This window comes from Aureococcus anophagefferens (assembly GCF_000186865.1).
Source record: "Aureococcus anophagefferens unplaced genomic scaffold AURANscaffold_3, whole genome shotgun sequence".
NCBI classification, from domain to species: Eukaryota; class Pelagophyceae; order Pelagomonadales; family Pelagomonadaceae; genus Aureococcus; species Aureococcus anophagefferens.
The window spans coordinates 2052715-2073556 of NW_008705563.1; the positions used below are offsets into that span (position 1 = coordinate 2052715).

The 20842-nt window shown below is 72.5% G+C and overlaps 3 protein-coding genes across 3 annotated transcripts; 2 read left to right on the forward strand and 1 right to left on the reverse strand.

Annotated features, from left to right (window-relative positions):
* Window positions 1-6907: 6907 nt before the first annotated feature.
* AURANDRAFT_21146 (hypothetical protein) lies at window positions 6908-7273 on the reverse strand (the record flags this gene model as incomplete). Its single annotated transcript, XM_009035676.1, has 1 exon — window positions 6908-7273. One exon carries the CDS (start codon window positions 7271-7273, stop codon window positions 6908-6910), a length of 366 nt encoding a protein of 121 aa, XP_009033924.1.
* Window positions 7274-11686: 4413 nt separating this feature from the next.
* Window positions 11687-12004, forward strand: AURANDRAFT_16866 (hypothetical protein; the record flags this gene model as incomplete). The annotated part of the gene is made up of 1 exon (XM_009035513.1): window positions 11687-12004. A coding segment is annotated over one exon (318 nt), but the record flags the coding sequence as incomplete, so codon positions are not given.
* A 1199-nt stretch (window positions 12005-13203) lies between these two features.
* Window positions 13204-17523, forward strand: AURANDRAFT_61813 (hypothetical protein; the record flags this gene model as incomplete). Its single annotated transcript, XM_009035514.1, has 1 exon — window positions 13204-17523. The coding sequence occupies one exon, from the start codon at window positions 13204-13206 to the stop codon at window positions 17521-17523; it is 4320 nt and encodes a 1439-aa protein (XP_009033762.1).
* Window positions 17524-20842: the final 3319 nt, after the last annotated feature.

Sequence of the window (20842 nt, forward strand, 5' to 3'; positions counted from 1 at the left end):
CGGCCCGTCGACGCGGCGCATCCCTCCATCGAGTTCTTCTTCTACGCCTGGCCACTTCTCGCCGGCGCCGCCCTGCTCTGCCTCTGCCTCGACTTCGCCTGCCGGCGGCGCCCCTGCCGAACGAAGGAGCCGCCCGCGGAGGAGCCACCGGAGATGGTGAGCTACCTGGACAGCGACGAGCCGCCGCCGCCGCTGCCGCCCGTCGACGACGACGAGGCGCCGACCGGCAAGGTCTGGGTCTTCGACGGCGGCGGCGCGTCGTTCCTCGACCAGATGGCGCCGTCGCAGGAGGAGACCAAGGAGGACCCGGCGTCCACGGCCCTCGTCCCCCGCCCGCCGCCGGTCGTCGCGCGCCGGACGCCGCTCGCCGTGCCGCGCGCGCCGACAATGGCGGCGCTCCTCGCGGACGCGTTCCGCGAACACGCGGCGGACGAGCACGGCTCGCGCCTCGCGCTCCACGACAGACCACGGGGCGGCGAGGTCGCCCTCGTGCCCCGCGGCGTGGAGCTCGACGACGGGCCGCCGCCGCCCGACGAAGAGGGCGACGCGGAGCGTAACGGCTAGGGGTGTTACGACCTAGAAGGGCACGGGGATGTCGTGGTCGGCGAAGTACTTCCGCGGGTCGAAGTCGCCGGGCCCGTCGTCGTCGTCGCCGCCCGCGCGCTCCGGCAGCGGCGGGAAGCGCGGGCAGACGGGCGCCATCTCGAGGAGCGTCGTCGGCCGGTCGAGGAAGTCGTCGGGCGGCGCGTCGTCGTCCTCGGCCCAGTTCGGCGCGTCGGCGTCGAGCGCCGCGCCCGCGTCGACGTCGTCGTCGCCGCCGGTGAGGACGTCGAGGTAGAGCTTGCTCCGCCCGTAGAAGCGCGTCGCGTCGTGCTTGACGAAGGGCGCGTAGAGCTCGAGGTCGATGGGGTCGACGCGGCCCGCCGCGGCCTCGAAGGCCGCGCGGCCCGCGGCGGCCGCGGCGGCCGCCGCGTCGCCGTCGAGCGTCCGCGCGACGCGGTGCGCGAGCGCGTAGCGCAGAAGGTAGGCGTCCACGAGGAGCGCCACGGGCGCCAAGTCCGACGTCGCGTCCGCGAGCGCCGCCTCGTACGCGGACGCGAGCGCGGGCCCCGCGACGGCCCAGAGCGCGGCCCGCGCGGCGCGCAGCGCCAGGGGCGCGCCGTCCCGCGTCGCCAGCGCGTCGCCGGGGCATAGCGTGCGGGTGACGGCGCCCCAGAGCGCGAAGAGCGCGACCTGGAGCGCCGTCGACGGCTCGCAGGGCAGGCGCACGGTCTCGAAGGCCTGGCCGCCGTCGTCGGCCTCGACGTCTAATTTCCGCTCGCGCCAGCGGTGGCCGGCCTTGAGGCGCTCGAGGCGCGCCTCGCGCAACGAGCGCTGCGTCGCCACGGGCAGCGGCCGGCCGTCGCTGCCCCGGGAAGGGTCCAAATTCCCGTCCTTCGCGTCGCCCCACGCGTGCGCGAAGGAGCCCAGGTCCTCGGCGAAGGCGTCCACGATCGGGCTCGCGACGCCAAAGGCCCAGCCCTCCAACGCGACGCGCCGCGCGGACGCCAGCGCGCCGTCCAGCGCGCGCGGCGCGACCCGGAGCCGGCTCGCGGAGTCCAGCGCGCGCGCGGAGAGCAGCGCGAGCTCGTCCAGCGACAGGTCCGGGCAGGCGACCTCCAGATCGTTCCGCAACGGCCCGCGGCCGCCGGCCCGCGCCGCGACGGCGCCGACCATGATCGCGCCCGCGGCCTCGGCGCACTCGCGCCAGTCCGCGACGCCGTCGCCGTCCGTGTCGGAGATCTCGAAGGCCGCGGCCAGCTGGTCGAAGTCGACGACGCGGTCCGACGTGCCCGGCGGCTCCGGCGACCCGTCGCCGCCGCAGAGCGTCGCCGCCGCGAGCGGGCCCACGGACGCGTACTGGAGCGCCCAGCACGCGCGCGCGACGACCAGAAGTAAAGCGCCGTCGGCGCGCGCGGCCCGCACCGCGCGGACGTGGTCGTCGCCGGTCCGGCCCGTCTTCCGCAGGTTCCCCGCGCGGCGGAAGCGGCGGCCGGGGCAGTCCTTGAGGATCGAGCTCGGGTCCCAGTCCTGGTTCAGCGGATCCTCGAGCCTGTGCTTGAGGTCGCGGCGCTCGTAGGCGACGCGGTCCCTCAGCCGGGCACTTCCGGCCGCGGCCGCGCGCCGGAGCGCGCCGCAGAGCAGGCCCAACGTCTCGGCGAAGCGCGGCGCCAGCGCGGCGAGCACCGCCGCGGCGCCCGCGTCGTCGTAGGCGCCGAGCAGCGCCGCGTCGCGCGCCAAATCCTTGAACTTCGCGTCGACGAACGCCGCGAGCCGCGACCCCAGGAAGCTCAGCTCCGCCGCCGTCGCGTCGTGGACGTGGCCCCCGCCCTGGAACTGCCACGCGGCGACGTCGAGCGCGTCGGTCTCCTCGTTCGGCGCCATTCCGGCGAGCCGCGCCTCGAGCGCCGTCGGCGCGCCGTCGAGCGCGGCCCGCGCCGCCTCGAGGAGCCGCGCCGCGTCGGCGTTGACGGCGTCGAGGCCCCGGCAGAGCCGCGCGTCCACCAAACGCGCGAACGTCGACGCGAGCGCGGACCGCCACGGCGAGCACAGGCGGTCGACGTCGCGCGCGAGGTCGTCGCCCGCAACCGCCGCGTCCGCGTCGTCCGCGACGAGCACGCGCCGCACGTCGGCGACGTGGTCGAGCTCGTCGTCGGGGAGGAAGACGTCCGCGGCGACGCGGAGCACGCGCCGCGTGCCCGCGTCTGAGACATGTAACGGGTTCGCGTCGGCGACGTCGCCGAAGAGGCGGCCGCAGGCGCCGCGCCACGACGGCGACCGGCCGTCGCAGGACGCGCGCAGGGCGTCCCGCAGCGCCGCGAGCTGGGCCGCCCCCGCGCCGCCGCGGCCCTCGGCCACGAGCAAATTCGCGCCGAGGTCGCGCGTCGCCTTCAACGCCTTTTTCGTCCAGTCGCGCGACGCCTCGCGCAGGAGCCCCCGGTCCGCGACGAGGCCGTCGGCCAACGCGGCGAAGGCCTCGGCGTCCATGGCCTCGGCGGCCACGCGCAGCAGCTGGCCGTCGCCGAAGATGCGGTCGGCGTCGACGACGGTCCGCCGCAGCGCGACGGCCGCGCGCCGCAGCGCGACCTCGACCTCTACGACGCGCTCCGCCCTCACTTCAGACTCGATCCACGCGGACCGGCTCGCCCAGAACGCCTCGAGCAGCGCGGGCGCGCCGCGATAGCCGCCGTGGATCGCGAGCGCGGCGAGCGCGTCCGCGTAGCGCCGCGTCGCGGCGACGTCGTCGTCCTCGCAGCCGTCGGCCGGGGGGCGCTTCAGGAAGGCCTCGGCGCCGGCGACGACGCGCGCGCGGAGGTGGGACGCGTAGGGCGCGAGCGACGCGCGCGCGGCGCCGCCGCCGAGGCCGCCGCACCACGCCCTACACCGCGCGAGCAGGCCGCCCGCGGCGCCGAGGTCGTCGCCGTCGAGCGCGCGCCAGACGAGGGGCGCCGTCGCGACGACGCGCGCCGCGAGGTCGTCGTTGGTGTCGGCGGGCTCCCGCGGCGCCTCCGGCGCGGCGGCCGCCGCGGCGCCCGGCGCCTCGACGGCGGACGCGCGGTCCTCGACGCGGGCGACGAAGCCCTGCGCGCGCGATGCCGACGACGCGAGCTCGCGCACGGCGTCGGCGGACTCGACGAGCTGGTGGTACCGCTCGCCGAGCCACCGGTGGACCTCCTTCCCCTTGTCCTGGGCGCCGGACCGCGCGCGCTCGCGCGCCGCGCGCGCCTCGGCGACGGAGAGCAGCGGCCCGTTAGGTGCGACCATGGTGGTGCGAGCTGTGTTTTGTGGGCTGCGGCCGATCTAGTTGCGCGCTCGAGGCGCGCGACGACGACCTCGGCGGCGCCGCGATGCTCGATGTCCACGCCTCGACACTGTGGACGCGGGCCGGGCCGGCGCCGGCGAGTGCCTGCGCCGGCGCCCTCGCCGCCGACTCCGGCGGACGCCTGCCGGGCGCCGCAGGCACGCGCGCGCGTGAACGCCGGCGTGAGGCCTCGCGCGCGCCCCCGACGCCGCGCCGACGAGCTATCCATGCGCGTTGCGCGTCGCGACGATGTCCCGGGCGATGTGGGCGGCCCAGGCCTCGTAGCCCGACTCGTTCGGGTGGACGCGGTCCGCGGCGGTGAGGTCGCCGCGCGCGGACTCGAAGACGGAGACGAAGTCGACGTTCGCGCCGCCGGCGAGGAGCGCCTTCTGGCGGTCCCACTGGCTCGCGACGAAGACGACGTAGCTCCGGAGCGGCTCTGGGAACGACGCGATGGCGACGGGTAGCGCGGGCAGGACGATGCGGCAGTCGTCGCCCACGGCCGCGCGCACGTCGCCCACGAGCAGCTCGAGCTCCGCGGCGAAGGCCCAGGGCGTGCGCAGCTCGCCGCGCGCGATGTGCTTGAAGTCGTTGAGGCCGCACATGACCACCGCGACGTCGTAGCCGTCGCCCGCGATCGCGGGCACGAGGCGCCGCCGCATGCCCGCGACGTCGCAGCCCGTCTCGCCCAGCGCGCGCCAGGCGACCTCGACGCCCAGGCCGTCGGCGAGCTCGCGGCAGACGCGCCGCGGCAGCGGCGGGCCGTCGTCGCCCGCGCGGTTCGCCGCGCCGCCGACGCCCGTGACGAGCGAGTCGCCGATGAAGAGCACGCGGAACCGCGGCGCCGGCTTCGCTACGCGCGCGGCGTCCGCCGCGCCCGGCGGCGCGGCGGCGGCGCCGCGCCACCAGCGCCGCGCCGCGCGGGCGACGGCGCCGTCCTCGGCCGCGAGCCGCCGCGCGAGCGCGTCGCGCGTCGCCCGCAGCGCCTCCGCGCGCTCGAGGAGCCGGCGCTCCAGCGCCGCCTTCTTCTCGCGCGCGAGCGTCGGCAGCTCCGTGCCGACGCGCGCCGCCACGAGCTCCGGCAGCGGCTCGTAGGTGCGGTCGTGGTGCACGGCCTGGAACAGGGCCACGGCCGTCGTGGCGCCGAAGACGCCCGTCGTCCGCCAGATGCCCTTCTCGGCGATGCGACCCGCGGCGGCGCGGAAGCGGGAGGCCATCGAGGTATTCAGATGCCGGCAACGAGCCCGAACCTACCTGCGCGTCATCGGCTGTTTGTGAATCTCCGCAAGCGGTGCGACACTGTGCAACTCCGGCTCAGTGACCTCGACTTGAGGCTCAATGTTTTTGCCGGCTGCCCAATCTCGGCTGCCATGGGATCGTTCTGCTGCAGCATGGGGCTGCCGGTGGCTGTAGCCCTCGCGGGATCTGCCCGCGCCCTGCTGAGTCCGGGCCCCACGCACGGCTGCTGCCGGTACCCGCTGCGGGTGGGCCGCCTGTCCGACGACGCGCCGCCGTGGGTGTACGTCGGTGAGGAGGGCGTCTGTTGCGCCACGGGCTTCATCCCGGAAGCGGAGACCATGATCTTGAACGAGATGCAGGTGAGCGAGACGTTCGTGTCCGTCGGATCGACGGCGAAATACCAGCAGAAGATGTACGATGCGCTCGACGACGGCAGCATCGACGTCATGTTCCAGGGGCCGATCTACGAGCCGTGGAAGGGCTACAAGCTCTCCATGCCCTTCTACGACGCCAACAACGGGGTCGTCGTGCGCAAGACGCAGAAGGCGCGCGGCCCCTGGGGCGTGCTGCAGCCCTTCGAGGCCGAGCTCTGGTTCGCGCTCATCCTCGCCGTCGTCGCCGGCGGCGTCGTCGTCGCCGGGCTCGAGCCGCCGAAGGCGCTGCGGGGCCAGTCGCGCGGCGGCTGCGCGGACACGTTGTTGCAGGGGCAGTACCGCGGGTGGGTCATCCTCCTCGGCGGCGACGCGCGCGACTGGCGCACGTGGCCCCAGCGTCTCTTCCGCGTCGGCTTCCTGTTGCTCGCGCTCGTCGTCGGCGCGACGTACGCCGCGAATTTCGCCGCGTTCCTGTCCAACGCCGAGTACGAGTACTCGGGCCCCGCGGACGTGGACGAGATGCAGCAGTACTCCCACTGCATCCTCTACGAGGCGTGGCTCGACGACTACTACGAGGACTACGTCGACGCGGCCGAGGCGCGGTACCCGGAGCGGGACCCGGGCTTCGACTCGGTCTCGGCGACCTACGACGTGCGCCTCACCTGGTGCCTGGACAAGCTCCACGACGAGTCCGTCGACGCGCTGCTCGTCTCCAAGGCGAGCGCGTGGCGCCTCGTCTTGGACGACTGCGACAACTTGGCCATGGTGCCGACCATCGACATGCCGGGGCAGGCGCTCCTCGGCGTCTTCCCCAAGGACGCGGACGACGACCTCGTCCACAACGTGACCGTCACGATCCGCCACATGCTGCAGTCGCCCGCGTACGTCGACATGCGCGACCGCGTCTTCCAGTACGGCAAGACCTGCCCCGCGGGATCGGACCTCGCGCGCATCTCCCTCGGGTCCATGATCTCGCTCTTCGTCGTCTACGCGGCGGCCGGGGCGCTCGCGCTGCTCTTCCACGCGGCGACCAATCGCTCCGAATGCGAGCGCGCGGTGTCCCGCCGGATGGCGCCGTCGACGCCCGACGTCGACGAGATCTACGAGGCCTCGCCCGTGGAGGCCGTCGTCGACGTGGCGGACGCGGACGTCGCCGATGAGGCGCCGGCCGCCGACGTCTCCGGCGAAAAGAAGCCGCGGAAGCGGAAATATCGGAAGCGGCGGGCGCCGCCGCCGGCGTCCGACGACGCGTTCTCGTCGGCGCCGCTCTCCGACGACGAGCTCGCGGCCGAGCCCCGAAACACCGACGAGGATAGCAGCTGCGCGTGCGGCGTGGGCTACTAAAGCAGTCGGGCGACACACACCGCGCTTACGGTCAGTATCCCCCGTTGGACGTCGGGCGCCGCGAGCACTATACTGCTGGGGGAGCGCAACACACACCGCGCTTACGAGGTCAATACCCCTCGTTGGACGTCGTCACCTCGGCGTCCGGGTAGGCCTCCGCGACGACGGCCGCGGACAGGTCGTGGCGGAACTCGCCCTGCCAGGGAAAACCGATGCTATGCCCGTAGATGGCGATCTTCTTGTTCGCGAGGTCCGCCTGGATGCGGCCGCCGCCGAGCACCTCGTGCGCGACGCCCATCGCCGTGAGCTCGTCGACGAGCGGGCGCGCCGCGTCCTTGTGGTACGCCGCGCGCGTGTTGCCGCGCACGAAGTAGCGGTCGCCGGCCTGGACCAGCACGTACTTCTGGATGCCCTGGCCGATGGCGCAGGACGCGACGGTCGGCGCGACGGTCGACGCGCCCGCGGTCTTGCGCATGGCGGCCGCCTCGGCGCGCTCCTCGGGCGTCGTCGTGAAGTCGCCCATGGCGCGCGAGATCACGGTGAACTTGGCCGTGCGCGAGATTACCAAGGCGCGTGCCGAGGTTGCCAGCAGGGCCAGGGTCGCCACGCGCATGCACCGACTCGATGCTCTGCCGCAGCTGCGAGGGCGTCGGCGCGGCCTGCTCCTTGCCGGGAAACTTGGACTTGGCGAGCTGTGGCATCTGTGGCAGCTCTTGTGGTAATGGACTCCAGGTCCATCTCTGGCTTGGCCGCAAGCGCGATGAAATAATCGTGTAGCGCACGGTAGCGCACGAATATGACCTCCGAGCTCGAGCGCGCGGCGCAGCGCTGCGGCGTCTGCGGCGCCGAGCCGTACCTGGACGCGGCGAAGAACGAGATGCTCTGCGCCGCCTGCGAGTGCCGCGGCGCGACGGTCGGCGGCCTCGGCTTCCTCGCGCTCGACGACCGGGGCTCGCGCGTCAAGCTCTACGGCGCGGACTGGTCGGAAGACGCGGCGGCGCTCGGCGCGGACCTCGAGAGGGGCGTCGCGTGGAGCGTGCTCGAGGACGTCGTCGACGGCGCGACGCTCGCGCAGCCGCGCGAGGTCGGCTACGAGGCGTCGGGCGCCGCGCTCGGCGTGACCTACGACTACGAGCACCTGAAGGCGCCGCTCGTGCCGCGGCCCTTCTCGCGCGGCGTCGAGCGGCTCCGCGCGGCCGTCGAGGTCGCCGTCTTCGGCGCCGACGACGGCGTCTTCAACGCGGCCTTCTGCAACCGCTACGCCGACGGCGGCAGCCACGTGTCCTGGCACAGCGACGAGGACGCGCCGCTCTACGGCGACGCGCCCGTCATCGCGTCCGTGAGCTTCGGCGCCGCGCGGCCCTTCGTGCTGCGCGCGCGCGACGACGCGGCGCGCATGGTCCGCTACGACCTCGGCGGCGGCGCGCTCCTCGTCATGGCCGGCGCGACGCAGACGCACTGGGAGCACGCCGTGCTCAAGGAGGGCGGCGCCCGGGGGAAACGCGTCAACGTGACCTTCCGCCGCGTGCTCGTCGATCCGGAGGAGCCGGCGGCGGATATGACCGCGTCGCTGCTTACTGGCCCTGCGGGGACCAAGTGGCCGCTCCTGCGCGACGCGGCGCTCACCGCGACGCTCCTCGCGGCGCTTCCTTTGGATCTGTTGACGCTCGGCGGACTCCGGCGGCGGCTCGAGAGCGCGGGCTACTGGCCCGGCGCGCCGACGTACGCCGTCGAGGAATCGGACGACGGGTCCGCGGTTCTGCGGTCGACGGGCGGCCGGGTCCTAGGCGACGACGCCTGGCGCGCCGGCTCCGTGGTCTGCTGCGCGCTCCGCTGCGCCGCGCCGGCGCGGACCGTGCTCTTCTGCTCCGGCAACGCGGGCGACATCGGCGGCGCCGTCGCCTTCGGACGGACGCTCTTCCGGGCCCTCCCGCGCACCGACGTCGTCTGCTTCGACTACTCGGGCTTCGGCCGCTCGCCGGGCGCGCCGAGCGAGGCGCAGACCTACCGCGACGTCGCCGCGGTCGTCGACTCGCTCCGGACCCGCTCGTCGGCGCCGCTCGTGCTCTTCGGCCACAGCATGGGCGCGTCCGTCGCGCTCCACCACGCGGTCCACGCGAGCGGCGGCGTCGCCGCGCTCGTCCTCGACTCGCCGCCCGCGTCCATCCTGCACGCGGTCTCGTCGGGCACGCTCGCGTCGCCCGCGGTCGTCTTCTCGCCGCTGGACCCGTACCCGAACGCGAGCTCGATCGCGCGCCTCGGCGCGCCCGTGTTCTTCGTCGCCGGCGACGCGGACCCCATCTGCCCGCCGGCGAACGCGCTGCGGTTGCACGCCGCCGCGCCGCGGGCCGCGTCGCGCCTCGAGCCGCCCTTCGTCGTGCGCGGCGGCTCGCACGGCGACGCGTTCCGCGTCGCGCCGCGCGAGATGGCGACGCGCCTGCGCCGGTTTCTCGCGCTCGCGCTGTCGCCGTGCTAGAATTTTGTCGCTTTTTTTATCCTCCCCTAGGCCGTCCTTTATCTGTTGGTTTTTTTATCCGCGCCGTCCTTTGCCTGCCTGCACGTGAAGGGCAAGCGCATCTCAAGCGCCCAGCGCCCGGCAATGGTGTGCGGCGAAGAAGCCTAGCCTTTGTGAAGCCTAGCCGCGTGAAGCCTAGATGAATACGGCGCCGAGCGATGCGCCCATGCCGCCAAACATGAGCGCCGCGAGCGGGATGAGCGGCGCGCCGCGGGACGCGTCGCGGTCGTCGAGCGCGGCGCTCCGGCACAGGTTCCTGCCGCGGCGCGTTGTCTGCATGACGGCCCTGCGCATGTTCCTGGTGGCCATGAGCCTCCTCGCCTACAAGACGCTCCTCCCTTTGCGGGTCCTCGCGCTCGTCGGCGGCGACGCGAAGGCCGCGAGCGCGTGGCTCGAGCGCGTCGTGGCCGCGGCGTCCGCGTGCACGCTCGCGACGACGTGCTGGATCTGCGCCGCGTCGGACGAGCGCGGCCGGCGCCGGGGCCTCGTGATCGTGTGCCTCGGCGCCGTCGCCGACGGCGTCGGCTGCGCGCTCGCGCCGACGGTCCGGTGGCTTCGGGTGGTCCACTCGGCGGCGTACGCGTTCGGGAGCGCGTGGGCGCTTTTAGCGCTCTCGTTCGCGTCCGTCGGCGACGTGCTCCGCGGCTCCGGCGGGTCGCCGCGCGAGGTCGCCGTGGATTTCGCGTTCGTGGAATCGTCGATCTACGCGGCGGTCCTGATCGCGCCGGCGCTGAGCGGCCTGGCGGCGCAGCGCCTGGGCATCCCCGCGGCGTTTCTTCTCGCCGCGGGCTTCGCGGTCGTCGCGCTCGTCGTCTGCGCGTCCATGGAGGAGACGCTGGCGCCGAAGCCGCCGCCGGCGCCCTGGTCCGCGGCGCTCGTCCTGCGGCGGTCGCCGCTCGGCGCCGTCCTCCACTTCGCGGAGACGCGCGACCGCCGCGTCGTCGGCCTCGCGTGCTTCCTCCACTGGCTGGCGATGCGGGGCTTCGAGTTCCTGCTGCCGCTCGTGCTCAAGGGGCTGTTCCACTTCTCCTCCGCGCAACAAGGTTTCGTCGGCTCCTTCGCGGGCGCGGGCGCCGTCGCGAGCTCCGTGGTCCTCGTCCGGGCCATCACGGGCGACGACGTCTCCCTCTTCAAGAAGTTCGCGGCCATCGGCGCGGCGGGCCTGCTCCTCGTCGCCGCGTCGGGGGCCCTCGCGCCCCGGCGCGTCGTCGTCTTCGTCGCCGGCGCGGCGCTCTACGCCATGGAGGCGCCGGCGAACCCGGCGCTGCGGGCGATGGTCGTCGACCTCCGCGGCGACGACGACGGGCTCGGCTTCGTCCTGGGGGCCGCCGCGGTCCTCGAGACGGCCAGCCAGTTCGTCGCCGCCGTCGTCTTCGGCAAGGTCTACGCGGCGATGCCGGGCACGACGGGCTTCGCCTGCGCGGCCGCCGCCATGGCCGCGTCCGTCGTCCTCGTCGCCTTGGCCTTTTGGAACCGGCCGAAGCCGCCGCCGGCGGCGGACTACCGCCTCCTCGAGGACCCCATCAACGGCGAAGTCGTCATTTAAGTTGTATGGGAGGACCCCACGAACGGCGACGTCGTCATTGTAGTTTTCTTATGGTCGCTTCTTCCGGCGCGGCGGTAGCGGTTCCCAGGAGGACGCGACCTTCGCGGTGTCGCGGAAGCGGGCGAGCCAGTCCGCCGAACCCGACGCCGACGGCGGATCGTTCGGCGGCGCCGCGGCCTCCGCCGGCGCGTCGACGCGTCGCGGTGGCCTCGCCGGAGCCGCCGCGGCGCGCCGCTGCTCCACCTTGGCCTCGAAGGCGAGCCGCTGCTCCTTCTTCGACGGGAGATCTTGCGCGCCGCGGCTCCGCTTGATGCCCGAGAGGCTAACGAGCCGGCCCGACTGCTGTGCCGGCTTCGTCCGCGCCGGCGGCGGCGGCGCTGGCCGCGGCTGCGGCTGTGGCGGCTCGACGGCGCGCTGCCGCTTTCGAGGAGGCGCTGCCGACTCGTATTGCGCGAGCGCCGCGGCCTGCGACGCCGTCAGCGATCCGCCGTCGCGTCGCTTGAGCAAGAAGCGGTACGCGTGCTCTTCCACGGGCGAGAGGCTGCGTTTCGCCATCGTGCGCTGCTGCCCCGGCAAGCAAGATGCAGGATGGGTGAAACTCCGACCTTCTCAGAAACAGCCGAGCTATCGAGCCGAGCTGCTCGTGTGCTGGTGCCAGCAGCATGCGCGCCGTCGCGATCATCGCATTGCTCGCGCCCGCGGCAGCGCTGCAGGTACGTTCGCGACCACCGGCCCTCCGGCGCGGCGCCGTCGCGCTCGCCGCCGGCGCGGACGACGACGCCACCCTGAGCCCCAAGAGCCCGATGGCGGGCATGGTGCTCCTGGGCGGCACGGAGCCCGCGTTCTGGTCGGACCTCAACGAGGAGACCCGCGAGGGCACGTTCGTCTGCGCGAAGGACGGCTGCAACGCGCCGCTCTTCCCGAGCGAGACGAAGTACGACTCCGGCACGGGCTGGCCGAGCTTCTGGGCCGCGGGCAAGGACGCGATCACCGTCGACGACGGCGGCTTCCTCTCGGCCATGTTCGGCCGCGAGGTCAAGTGCGCGAGCTGCGCCGGCCACCTCGGCCACCGCTTCGACGACGGCCCGATCAACACGACGGGCAAGCGGTTCTGCATCAACGGCGCCGCGCTCCGCTTCCGCGAGGGCCTCGGGGATCGCGCGCTGCCCTGCGAGGACGCCGCGCCGAGTAGTTAAAAGCGCCACGCCGTGTCATGCTCGTCGCCGCGCCTCTACGCCGCGCCGAGTAGTGAGAACCGCTTCTAAACGCCCGCGTCGCCCGAGCAGAATCTTCCGACGCGGCGACGGAGGTCCGCGGGTCGGACGGACGTCGCGAGGGTTCCGAGGGCCGCGGAGACGGGGACATCGCGTAGACGAGGGCCGCGCATATTGCGACGGCCGCGCCGCCGACCTTCGCGCCCGTCGACAGGCCGCCCTTCTTGCTCGAGCTCAACGCCTTCGCCCTCTTCTCCTTCTTCGTCGGCATGGCAGTTGTCGTCGGCGGTGGCTCGATGCGGCGCTTGCGCGTCGGGCGTCGATGGGAGGCGGGCCAGACGCGTCGAGCGGCGCGACGAGTCGCCAAGCAGTGCCACCTATAGCTAAACGTCCACAACTCGGCACAGTGCAGTTCATCAAAAGCTCAGTGTGTTCCAAGCGAGTTCGTCGCATCCAGAGAGAGGCTGCCCAAATGCATTCCCGAAGCACACGATGCCGGCTACCGTGGACGCGAAGATGAGCGTCTCCAAGTCGAAAACGACCAAGAGGGCCGTCGTCAACAGCGACACGGGCCCGACGCCTCCGGGCTACAATAAGAACCAGCGTGTGAAGGCGCGGCTCGCGCTCGCGGCGTCGAGCTGCGCGCTGCTGCTCAGCTGGCCCACGTTTGCCCTGTTTTGCGGCATCGCGGCGGCCTGGCTGCTCCACCAGGGCACCGCCTTCTCCGTCAAAAACTTCAAGTGGCGCGCGCTGTCGTGGCTTACGGTGCCCGCGTGCCTCGCCGCGCTCGCCGCGCGGAACGCGGCGCTCCAGATCGACCAGGACAAAGCCTACACGGTCTACTTGCTGGTGAGCCTCTTCGGCCGCGGCGTCGAGTTCACGACGGGCGCCTTCGTCGCCGTCGTCATCGCGTTCGCGTGGACCTCGCCCGAGCAGACCAAGGCCGAGTAGGACGGCCTGGCTTGGCGTAAATCCACCCTACAATCCACCCGGGCAAATGACATCGCAGGACGTGCGACGGGGAGGGCCGGGGCCCGCTTGAGGAATAACTTCAACACACATTGCAAGAAGCCCTTCAACTTCCCGTGATAGCTAAAAAACAGCCTCGTTTGGAGGCTGCCCGTCCCGTCATGCGGGGGGCGGCCCTCCTGCTGGTCGCGGCGGCGGTCGCCGCCGTCGAGGAGCCGTCCCGCGGCCTGCAGGCCTTGGACGGTTCCGAGAAGACGAGCGACTACGGGAGCCGCCAGGAGCGCATCCGGCATACCGTCGACGAGCTTACGGATCTGCTGGACACGCCCTGGACGCCCATCAGCATGGTCACGGAGGCGTTCAAGACGGGCCTCATCCTCGACATCGAGAACGACGTCGAGCTCGCGTCGCTGCTGCTCTTCACGGTCATCCGCGCGCTCCGCGCGAAGGCCTTCGACATGATCTACGTCGGCACGGGCAGTGACGGCGCGTTCATCGGCTACTACAACGAGGGCGCCTACGCCGGGTCCGACGGCTTCGTCTACACGCTGCTGAACGGCTGGGACTGCCCCTGGAACTACACGAAGGCCTGCGGCGCGGCGGACGAGCCCTGCCGCGCCGGCTACGTCGGCGCGAACCCGGCGTGCCGCGTGTTCTTCGACGTCGACGACGCCAACGGCGCGCCGACCTGCACCGCCAACAGCACGGGCAACTGGGGGCGCATGAGCCCGCCCGCGCGGCGACTGCAGAAGGGGTCCGGCGGCAACGGCACGCGGAGCGGCAACGGCACGTTCGACGGGCCGCGGCGGAACGGCAGCTTCGCGGCGTCCCAGCCCCTCGCGCCGTCGGCGTCCGCGGCGCGCGAGGCGGAGCTCTCGGACGCCTGCGACGGCAAGTGGCTCGACCTCACGGTCTACGACCCGCGCATGCGGCCCTGGTTCAACGAGATGGTCTCCGCCCGCCGCGAGACGATGTGGAGCAGCTTCTACCCCTACGCGAGCGGGGACCGCGTCGGCATCAGCGCCATGAAGAAGTTCGAGATGGGCGGCCAGCGCGAGAGGGAGCAGGCCGTCGTCGCCATCGACTTCCAGCTCGAGACGCTCGACGCCGTCCTCGTCGGCAACTACCCGAACCGGCAGCTCGGCCTGGCCTACCTGACGGACGCGCGCGGCGGCTCCCTCGTCGCCACGTCCGTCGGCGTCCCGTCGGCGGCGACGGGCGACGAGGTCCTCGCCGTCGACTCGGAGCACGCGCTCATCGCGAAGACCGCGGAGCACCATCAAACGCATACCGGCGCCGAGACGCTCGTCGAGGTGACCCACGGCGGCGTCAAGAAGCTGGTCCTCGTCGGATCGTCGCCCCTCGCCAACGCCTACGGCCTCGAGTGGAATTTGACGGTGGTCTCGACCGTCGTCTGCGGCTCCGGCGAGGGCTTCTCGCGCGACGCGTTCGAGTGCGAGGCGTGCGTCGCGCCGACGACGTCGTCGCCCGGGAGCTACATCTGCGACGAGTGCGTCGAGGGCTACTACCTCGGCGGCGGCGCCTGCCGCCACTGCCCGGACGGCGGCGCCTGCCCCGGCGGCCGCGCGCAGCCCCACCCGAAGCGCGGCTTCTGGGGCGACCACGACCACCCGACGGAGTTCTGGGAGTGCGAGCAGGGGGCCTGCGAGGGCGGCGAGGACTTTTCGTGCAACGCGGGCTACCACGGCCGCGTCTGCAACCGCATGGACGACGACCGCTACCGCGTCGCGGAGATCCAGCTCGCGTGCCCGGACGGCGCGGCCGCGCGCTGGGCGCTCATGGGCGCGTGCTGCCTCGTCGTCTTCCTCCTCTGGTACTTCATCAACAACTTCATCTGCGAGAAGTACGACGCCATGGACATGCTGCTGCTGACGCTCCAGCAGTGCGCGATCATCTACGAGTTCGACGTGCCCTGGGCCGCGCAGCTCTCGTACCTCAAGGTCGTGCTCGAGATCGCGCTCTTCGACGTCGACCTCGTGCAGCCCAACTGCGTCTTCCGGGGCTGGGGCTTCTCCTACTCGTTCTACCTCCAGTGCGCCCTGCCGGGCGTCTTCGCCGTCGTCTTCTTCGTGCCCATCGGCGTCCGCGCGCTGCGCCGCGTCGCCGACGGCACGGTCCGGACGCGGCGCGACTTCGCGCGGCTCTTCGACCACTACGACGGCGACCTCGGCGCGGCGACGTCCCACGCCATCAAGACCTTCTTCATCACCCTCGACGTCTGCCACACGACGATCACCTTCAAGAGCCTCCAGGTCTGGCGCTGCGACGAGTACGCGAACGGCGAGTCGTTCCTCCGCGACTCGCCGGACGTGCGCTGCCACACGCGCGCGCACTTCGCCATGCGCGTGCTCGCCGCCGTGTGCATCGCGGGCGTCGTCGTCGGCTGGCCCCTCTTCTCCGGCTTCATTTTACGATATTACAAGCGCACCTACGACGGGCTCCACGTGCCGCACGTGCTCGAGCGCTACGGGTTCCTCTACGACCGCTACGCGACGCACTATTTATGGGACGCCTGGCTCTGCCTGCGGGTCGTGCTCCTCGCGCTCGTCGCCGTCTTCGTGGACTCGGGGCCGCTCCAGCTCGCCTTCGCCGTGCTGCTGCTGGCGCTGTGCATCGGCATCCAGGAGTACTTCCGGCCGTTCGTCTACGCGTTCGTCAACAACATGGAGACGGGCTTCCTGGGCCTCACGCTGTGCTTCACGGTCTTCGGGATCCTATTCTCGACGATGGGCGGCTCGCACCGCCACACGCTCGCGCCGTTCCTCGTCGCGCTCTTCGTCGTCGCGTTCGCCGTGTCCATCTACTGCAACTACGTCGAGGTCCGCGCGCGCCTCGACGGCATCGAGGCCGCGATCCTGATCCACCGCAAGCTCCTCGCCATCGAGGGCGGCTCCGAGTCGAACTTCCTCCTCCACGCCCTCGGCGACGGCGTCCAGGTCATCAAGGGCGCCGCGGGCGCGGTCAAGGGCGCGACGGGCAAGGGCGTGAGCGCGTTCAAGACCGTGGGCGAGGCGACGGCGCGGGGCGCGCGCGTGGGCCTGAGCCGCATGGGGTCCATCCAGGGGGCGCGGGGCTTCCGGACGCAGTCGCCCAAGGCCGCGCCGGGCTCCGCGCCGCCGCCGCCGCCCGCGGAGCCGCTCGAACCGGCGGCGGCGCCGCCGCCGGACGCGCCGACGCACGACGCCGCGACGGAGCGCACGTCCATCGTCGTCGCCGACCTGAGCGACGACGACGCGCCGCCGGGCGCCGTCGTCACGAAGCGCACGTCCATCGTCGTCGCCGACCTGAGCGACGACGACGCGCCGCCGGGCGCCGTCGTCACGAAGCGCACGTCCGTCGTGATCACGGATCTCGACGACGACGACGACGCGAGCGACGACGGCGGCGTCGTCACGAAGCGCCTCTCCATCGTCGTCGACGACGGCGGGCCGGGCGTCACGCGGCGCACGTCCATCGTCGTCGACGACGGCGGCGACGACGCCGTCGTTCCCGCGTGCCTGGACCTCGGCTGCCCCGGCGCCGACCCGCCGGCCGCCGTCGCCGACGACGAAAGCGACGAGGGGGAGACCTACGCGGCGGCGTCGCGCCTCGACACGCACGACACGCCCACGACCATGGAGCCCGAGCGCCGCGAGGCCGCGCCGCCGCCGCCGCCGCCGCCGCCGCCGGCCGTCCCGGACACGCCGAGCGAGCGGCACCGGCGCCACCTCCAGCGCCAGCGGCGCGCGAGCCTCGACGCGCACAGCGCCGTGCAGTCGTCGGTCCCCATCCCCGCCCACGACCGCAAGGCGGCGCTCCAGGAGGCGTCGCGGACCTTCGAGGGCACGCTCTGGCTCGAGTGGGCGCGGCACGCGTCCGACGACGACCTGGTCCGCTGCGGCCGGCTCGTCACGAAGCTGGACCCCTACGTCTGCGACGCCGCGCCGACGTCCGTCTTCGCCGGCGACGACCGGTCCAACTTCTGGCGCGACATGGTCGAGCACTACCCGCCGATCATCGACTTCTCGCGCCACCTGGACCACGCGGCGCGCCTCGAGTTCTTCTCCCACCTCGTGACCTTCCAGCGCTTCATGTCGAACTCGACGTCGAAGCGCTACGCGTCCATCGTCGACCAGGACCGGAGCTCGATCCTCTACTTCATCCTGACGGAGTCGGAGGCGAACGTCGACAGCCTCGTGGCCCTGCTCGACGGCCTCGAGCACCACCGCTCGCGCCTCGCGCGCGGCGCGCAGCCGCCGGACGAGCCGGCGAACCTGCGGGCCGCGCGGTCCATCAAGCGCCTCGCCCAGGACAAGTCCGCGCGGCGCCTCGCGGACTCGAAGCACGACCCGCGCGTCGCGCTCACGGGCCGCTTCAACGACCTCGAGGACGCGGTGCTGCGCGTCGAGAAGGTCCGCCGCGAGAGCTTCGCCTTCGACGCGGGCACGTTCCTCGCGGCGCCGGACGACGACCCACATTAGGCCTCGATAACTAGTAGCACCCGTCGCTTGTGTCGTGCGCGGTTGAAGCTGACCTTGGAGGCTTCTTGCACATGCTTCTCGGCCATTCACGATGGCAGCCTGAGTCCTTCTGGTCGCGGCGTCGCTGGCGCGGGTGGCGCGGGCGCAGTCTCGGCCATTCGCGATGGCAGCCCGAGTCCTTCTGGTCGCGGCGTCGCTGGCGCTGGTGGCGCGGGCGCAGTCTCGGCCATTCACGATGGCAGCCCGAGTCCTTCTGGTCGCGGCGCCGCTGGCGCGGGTGGCGCGGGCGCAGACGGCCGAGCAGCTCGTCGCGGAGTTCGGCGTCGCCGGCCTCCTGGAACTCGTGCCGACGGGCCCGCCGGACCGGGGCGCCCTACAGCGTGACCCACAAATCCAATTTTAAACAGCCTCCGTGGTACTAAGCTAAGTACTTTTCGACGCCCTCTTCGCTCAGGAAGTACAGCGTCGAATTTTTCTGGACGTTGTAATCGCTGAGCGTCCGGAGACTTGCCATCGGCTTTGGTAGGATTTTTCCGAGGCGCGATTGATAGAGCTCGTGATGACGCGGATACCCATAGCCTCCCAGTTGCCAAGCTTTCCGAATCTTCTGCTCCAGGACGCCGACCGCGTCCGAGAGCTCGACGTCAAGCTCGAATGTCCGGCCATTCGAGCACCGGACGAAAATCTTCATCTGACCCCGCGGCGCGGCGTCGGCCTGCTTCGTCTCCTCCTCCTCCTCCTCCTCCGCGTCGTCGGCCTCCGATTTCTTCTCCTCGGCGGAAGCGGACGCGCCGAGTCTCGGCCCGAGAGCGCCCTTGGCCATGTTCAGCAGCCGCGACGCGAAGCCCTGCTGCGGTCCCAGCGCCTCCTTGTGCTCCGCGAGAATGGCGTCGAACTCCGAGTTCGCCTCGGCCTGCGCTCCGTCGGTCCGCTTCATGATCTTCTTCTCGCGCCCGGTCAGCCGCTCGCCGCGCGCCGCCTTGGCCTTGATCGACTCGTACTCCTTGGCCTCCCGCGCGAGCTTCTCGGCGTTGACCTGACGGCCCCGCTGGCGCTCGGCGTCGCGCGCGCCGTCGCGCTTCGCCTTCCGCCGCTGCGCGTCCTCGACGACGAGCTCCTGCTGGCGCTCGCGCGCGTCGCGGAGCCCGAGGCACTTGCACAAAGCGCCGCACTTGTGCGTCGCGAAGAAGTCGACGATGCCCACGACGCCGCGGTCCGTGCGCCCGAGGCCGGACGCCTCGCGGCCGACCTTTGAGAGCACGCAGGGGTCCGTCAGTCGAAAGCGGCGGCCCGCGGCGTCGAAGACGCCCTGGAGGTCGCAGACCATGAACTCGCCATCCGACGCCTCGTAGCTATAGTGCGTGAAGGCGCCGGGAACCATGCCCGCCGTCAGCCGCTCCGGCTCGTCGTCGTCCTCCTCCTCGTCCTCGTCCTCGTCCTCCTCGACGATCGATCCGAGACCCGCGAGGCTCGCGGCCGCGCGGCGCTTCACCTCCCGCACCGGCCCGCAATCCAAATCCGAGCTCGCAAAGTCCGCCATCCGCCCAGCGTTGTTGTTGAACTTGTGGTAGTCGTCGCCGAGATCGGGCTCGCCCAAGACGCGCGTCGTCTCAGAGACCTGCCCCGCCCCCTCGTTGTAGCGGAACTCGTAGACCTGCGGTTCGACGAACTCGACGCACGGAACCAAAGGCCAGCGCGCCACCGCCGCGTTGAACGTAGAAGCGAAGTGGGCCGAGCGCGCCTGCGACCGGCAGAAGGCCACGTGGAACCCCATGTGCTCCATCGCCGCCTCGTCGGCCTTCTTCCGCTCCGCTTCGGCCTTCTGCTTAAATTGTCGCAGCGCCTTTGCCTTCGCGGCGCCCCGCAAACCCGCGATGACCGAAAAGAGGTCGTCGTCGTCGTCGTCGTCGTCGTCGTCGCTCGCCGCGCCTCCGCGCACGACAACGACGTGCTCCTCCTCGAAGAGCGACTCCTTGAAGACGAGCTTCTCGAGGATGCGCCCGTCGTCGCCGTCCCAGACCCCGACGTCGCCGCTTCCCGCCGCCGGGTCGATGACGCAGCCGCGGTACGCGAGGCGCTCGGCGCCCTTGCTAAAGTACGCGCGGCGCATCGCGAGGCACACCGGCGACGCCAGGTCCCGGCGGACGAGCGCGTCGCGGCGCAGGTCCCAGGCGAATCGTTCGCCGACCGGCGCGGACACGCGCCACCCGTCCTGCTGGTCCAGGAACTCCTCGATCTCCTCCTCCGCCGGCGCGTCGCCCGCGTCGGCCACATCGTCGCCGGCGTCGCCGGCCGCGCTCGGGCCCCGGAAGCGCAGCCGGAACGCCCGGATGGCCTGGGGGTCCCCGAGGAGCACGTCCGCGAGCTCCTCGTCGTCGAGCAGGTCGAAGCACTCCTCCGTGATCTGCTCGTCCTCGAAGCGCTTCCGCTGCTCGGGGCTCAGGAACGGGAGCGAGAGGTCGAGCCGCCCGCCCGCGCCCGGCGACGCGACGCGCCGCGCCGCGCGCGAGCGGTAGCCCGCGCCGGGCGCCTCGCGCGCGACGTCGCGGAGCGTCCGCTTCGCGCGGTCCGCGGCGGTCGACGTCTCGAGCACGGAGCTCATCATCGTCGTCGCCATGCTGCTCAGGCTCGCCGAGAGGCTCGACGAGTCGAGCGCCGACCGGTCCGCCGTCGCGCGCTTGAGGCTCGCGCTGACCTGCTCGAGCACCTCGAACTCGCCCGCGGCGCCGCCGATGCCCAGGAAGTTCGACGCGAAGCGCGGGATGCGCTCGTCGACGGCCTGCTCGAGGGCCCGCAGCTTCCACGAGAGGAGCGCGGCGATGCGGTCGGCGCCGGTGAGCGCGTCCGTGCGGAAGAGCGCGTCCGTGACCGTGTCCGACGGCTTCCCGTCGGACACGACGACGAGGCCGAGCGCGTGCGAGCCCGCCGCGTCCTCCGCCGCGCGGAAGAGCCGCTCCGCCGCGTCGATCGCGGGCAGGTAGTTGCCGTGGCCGCCCGCGACGGCGACGGCGGCGTGGCGCCGGATGAGCTTCGCGGCGACCGCGAGCGGCGCGCGCTGGAAGACGACCTCGGCGGCCGTCGACATCGTCACGAGCGACACGTCGATGCGCTTCCCCGGCGGCGCGGCCCGCTCGGTCGGCGCGATGAAGTCGGAGAGGAGCGTGTCGTAGGCCGCGGCGAGGCGCGTGACCTTGAGGCCGTACGCGTCGACGCAGTCCTTGGTCGCCATCGAGCCGCTCTGGTCGACGAGACGGCGTAATGCGCCGCCGGCGCCGGCCGCGGGGGCGCCGCGGGAGCGTAGCGTGCGACCGCGTCGGCG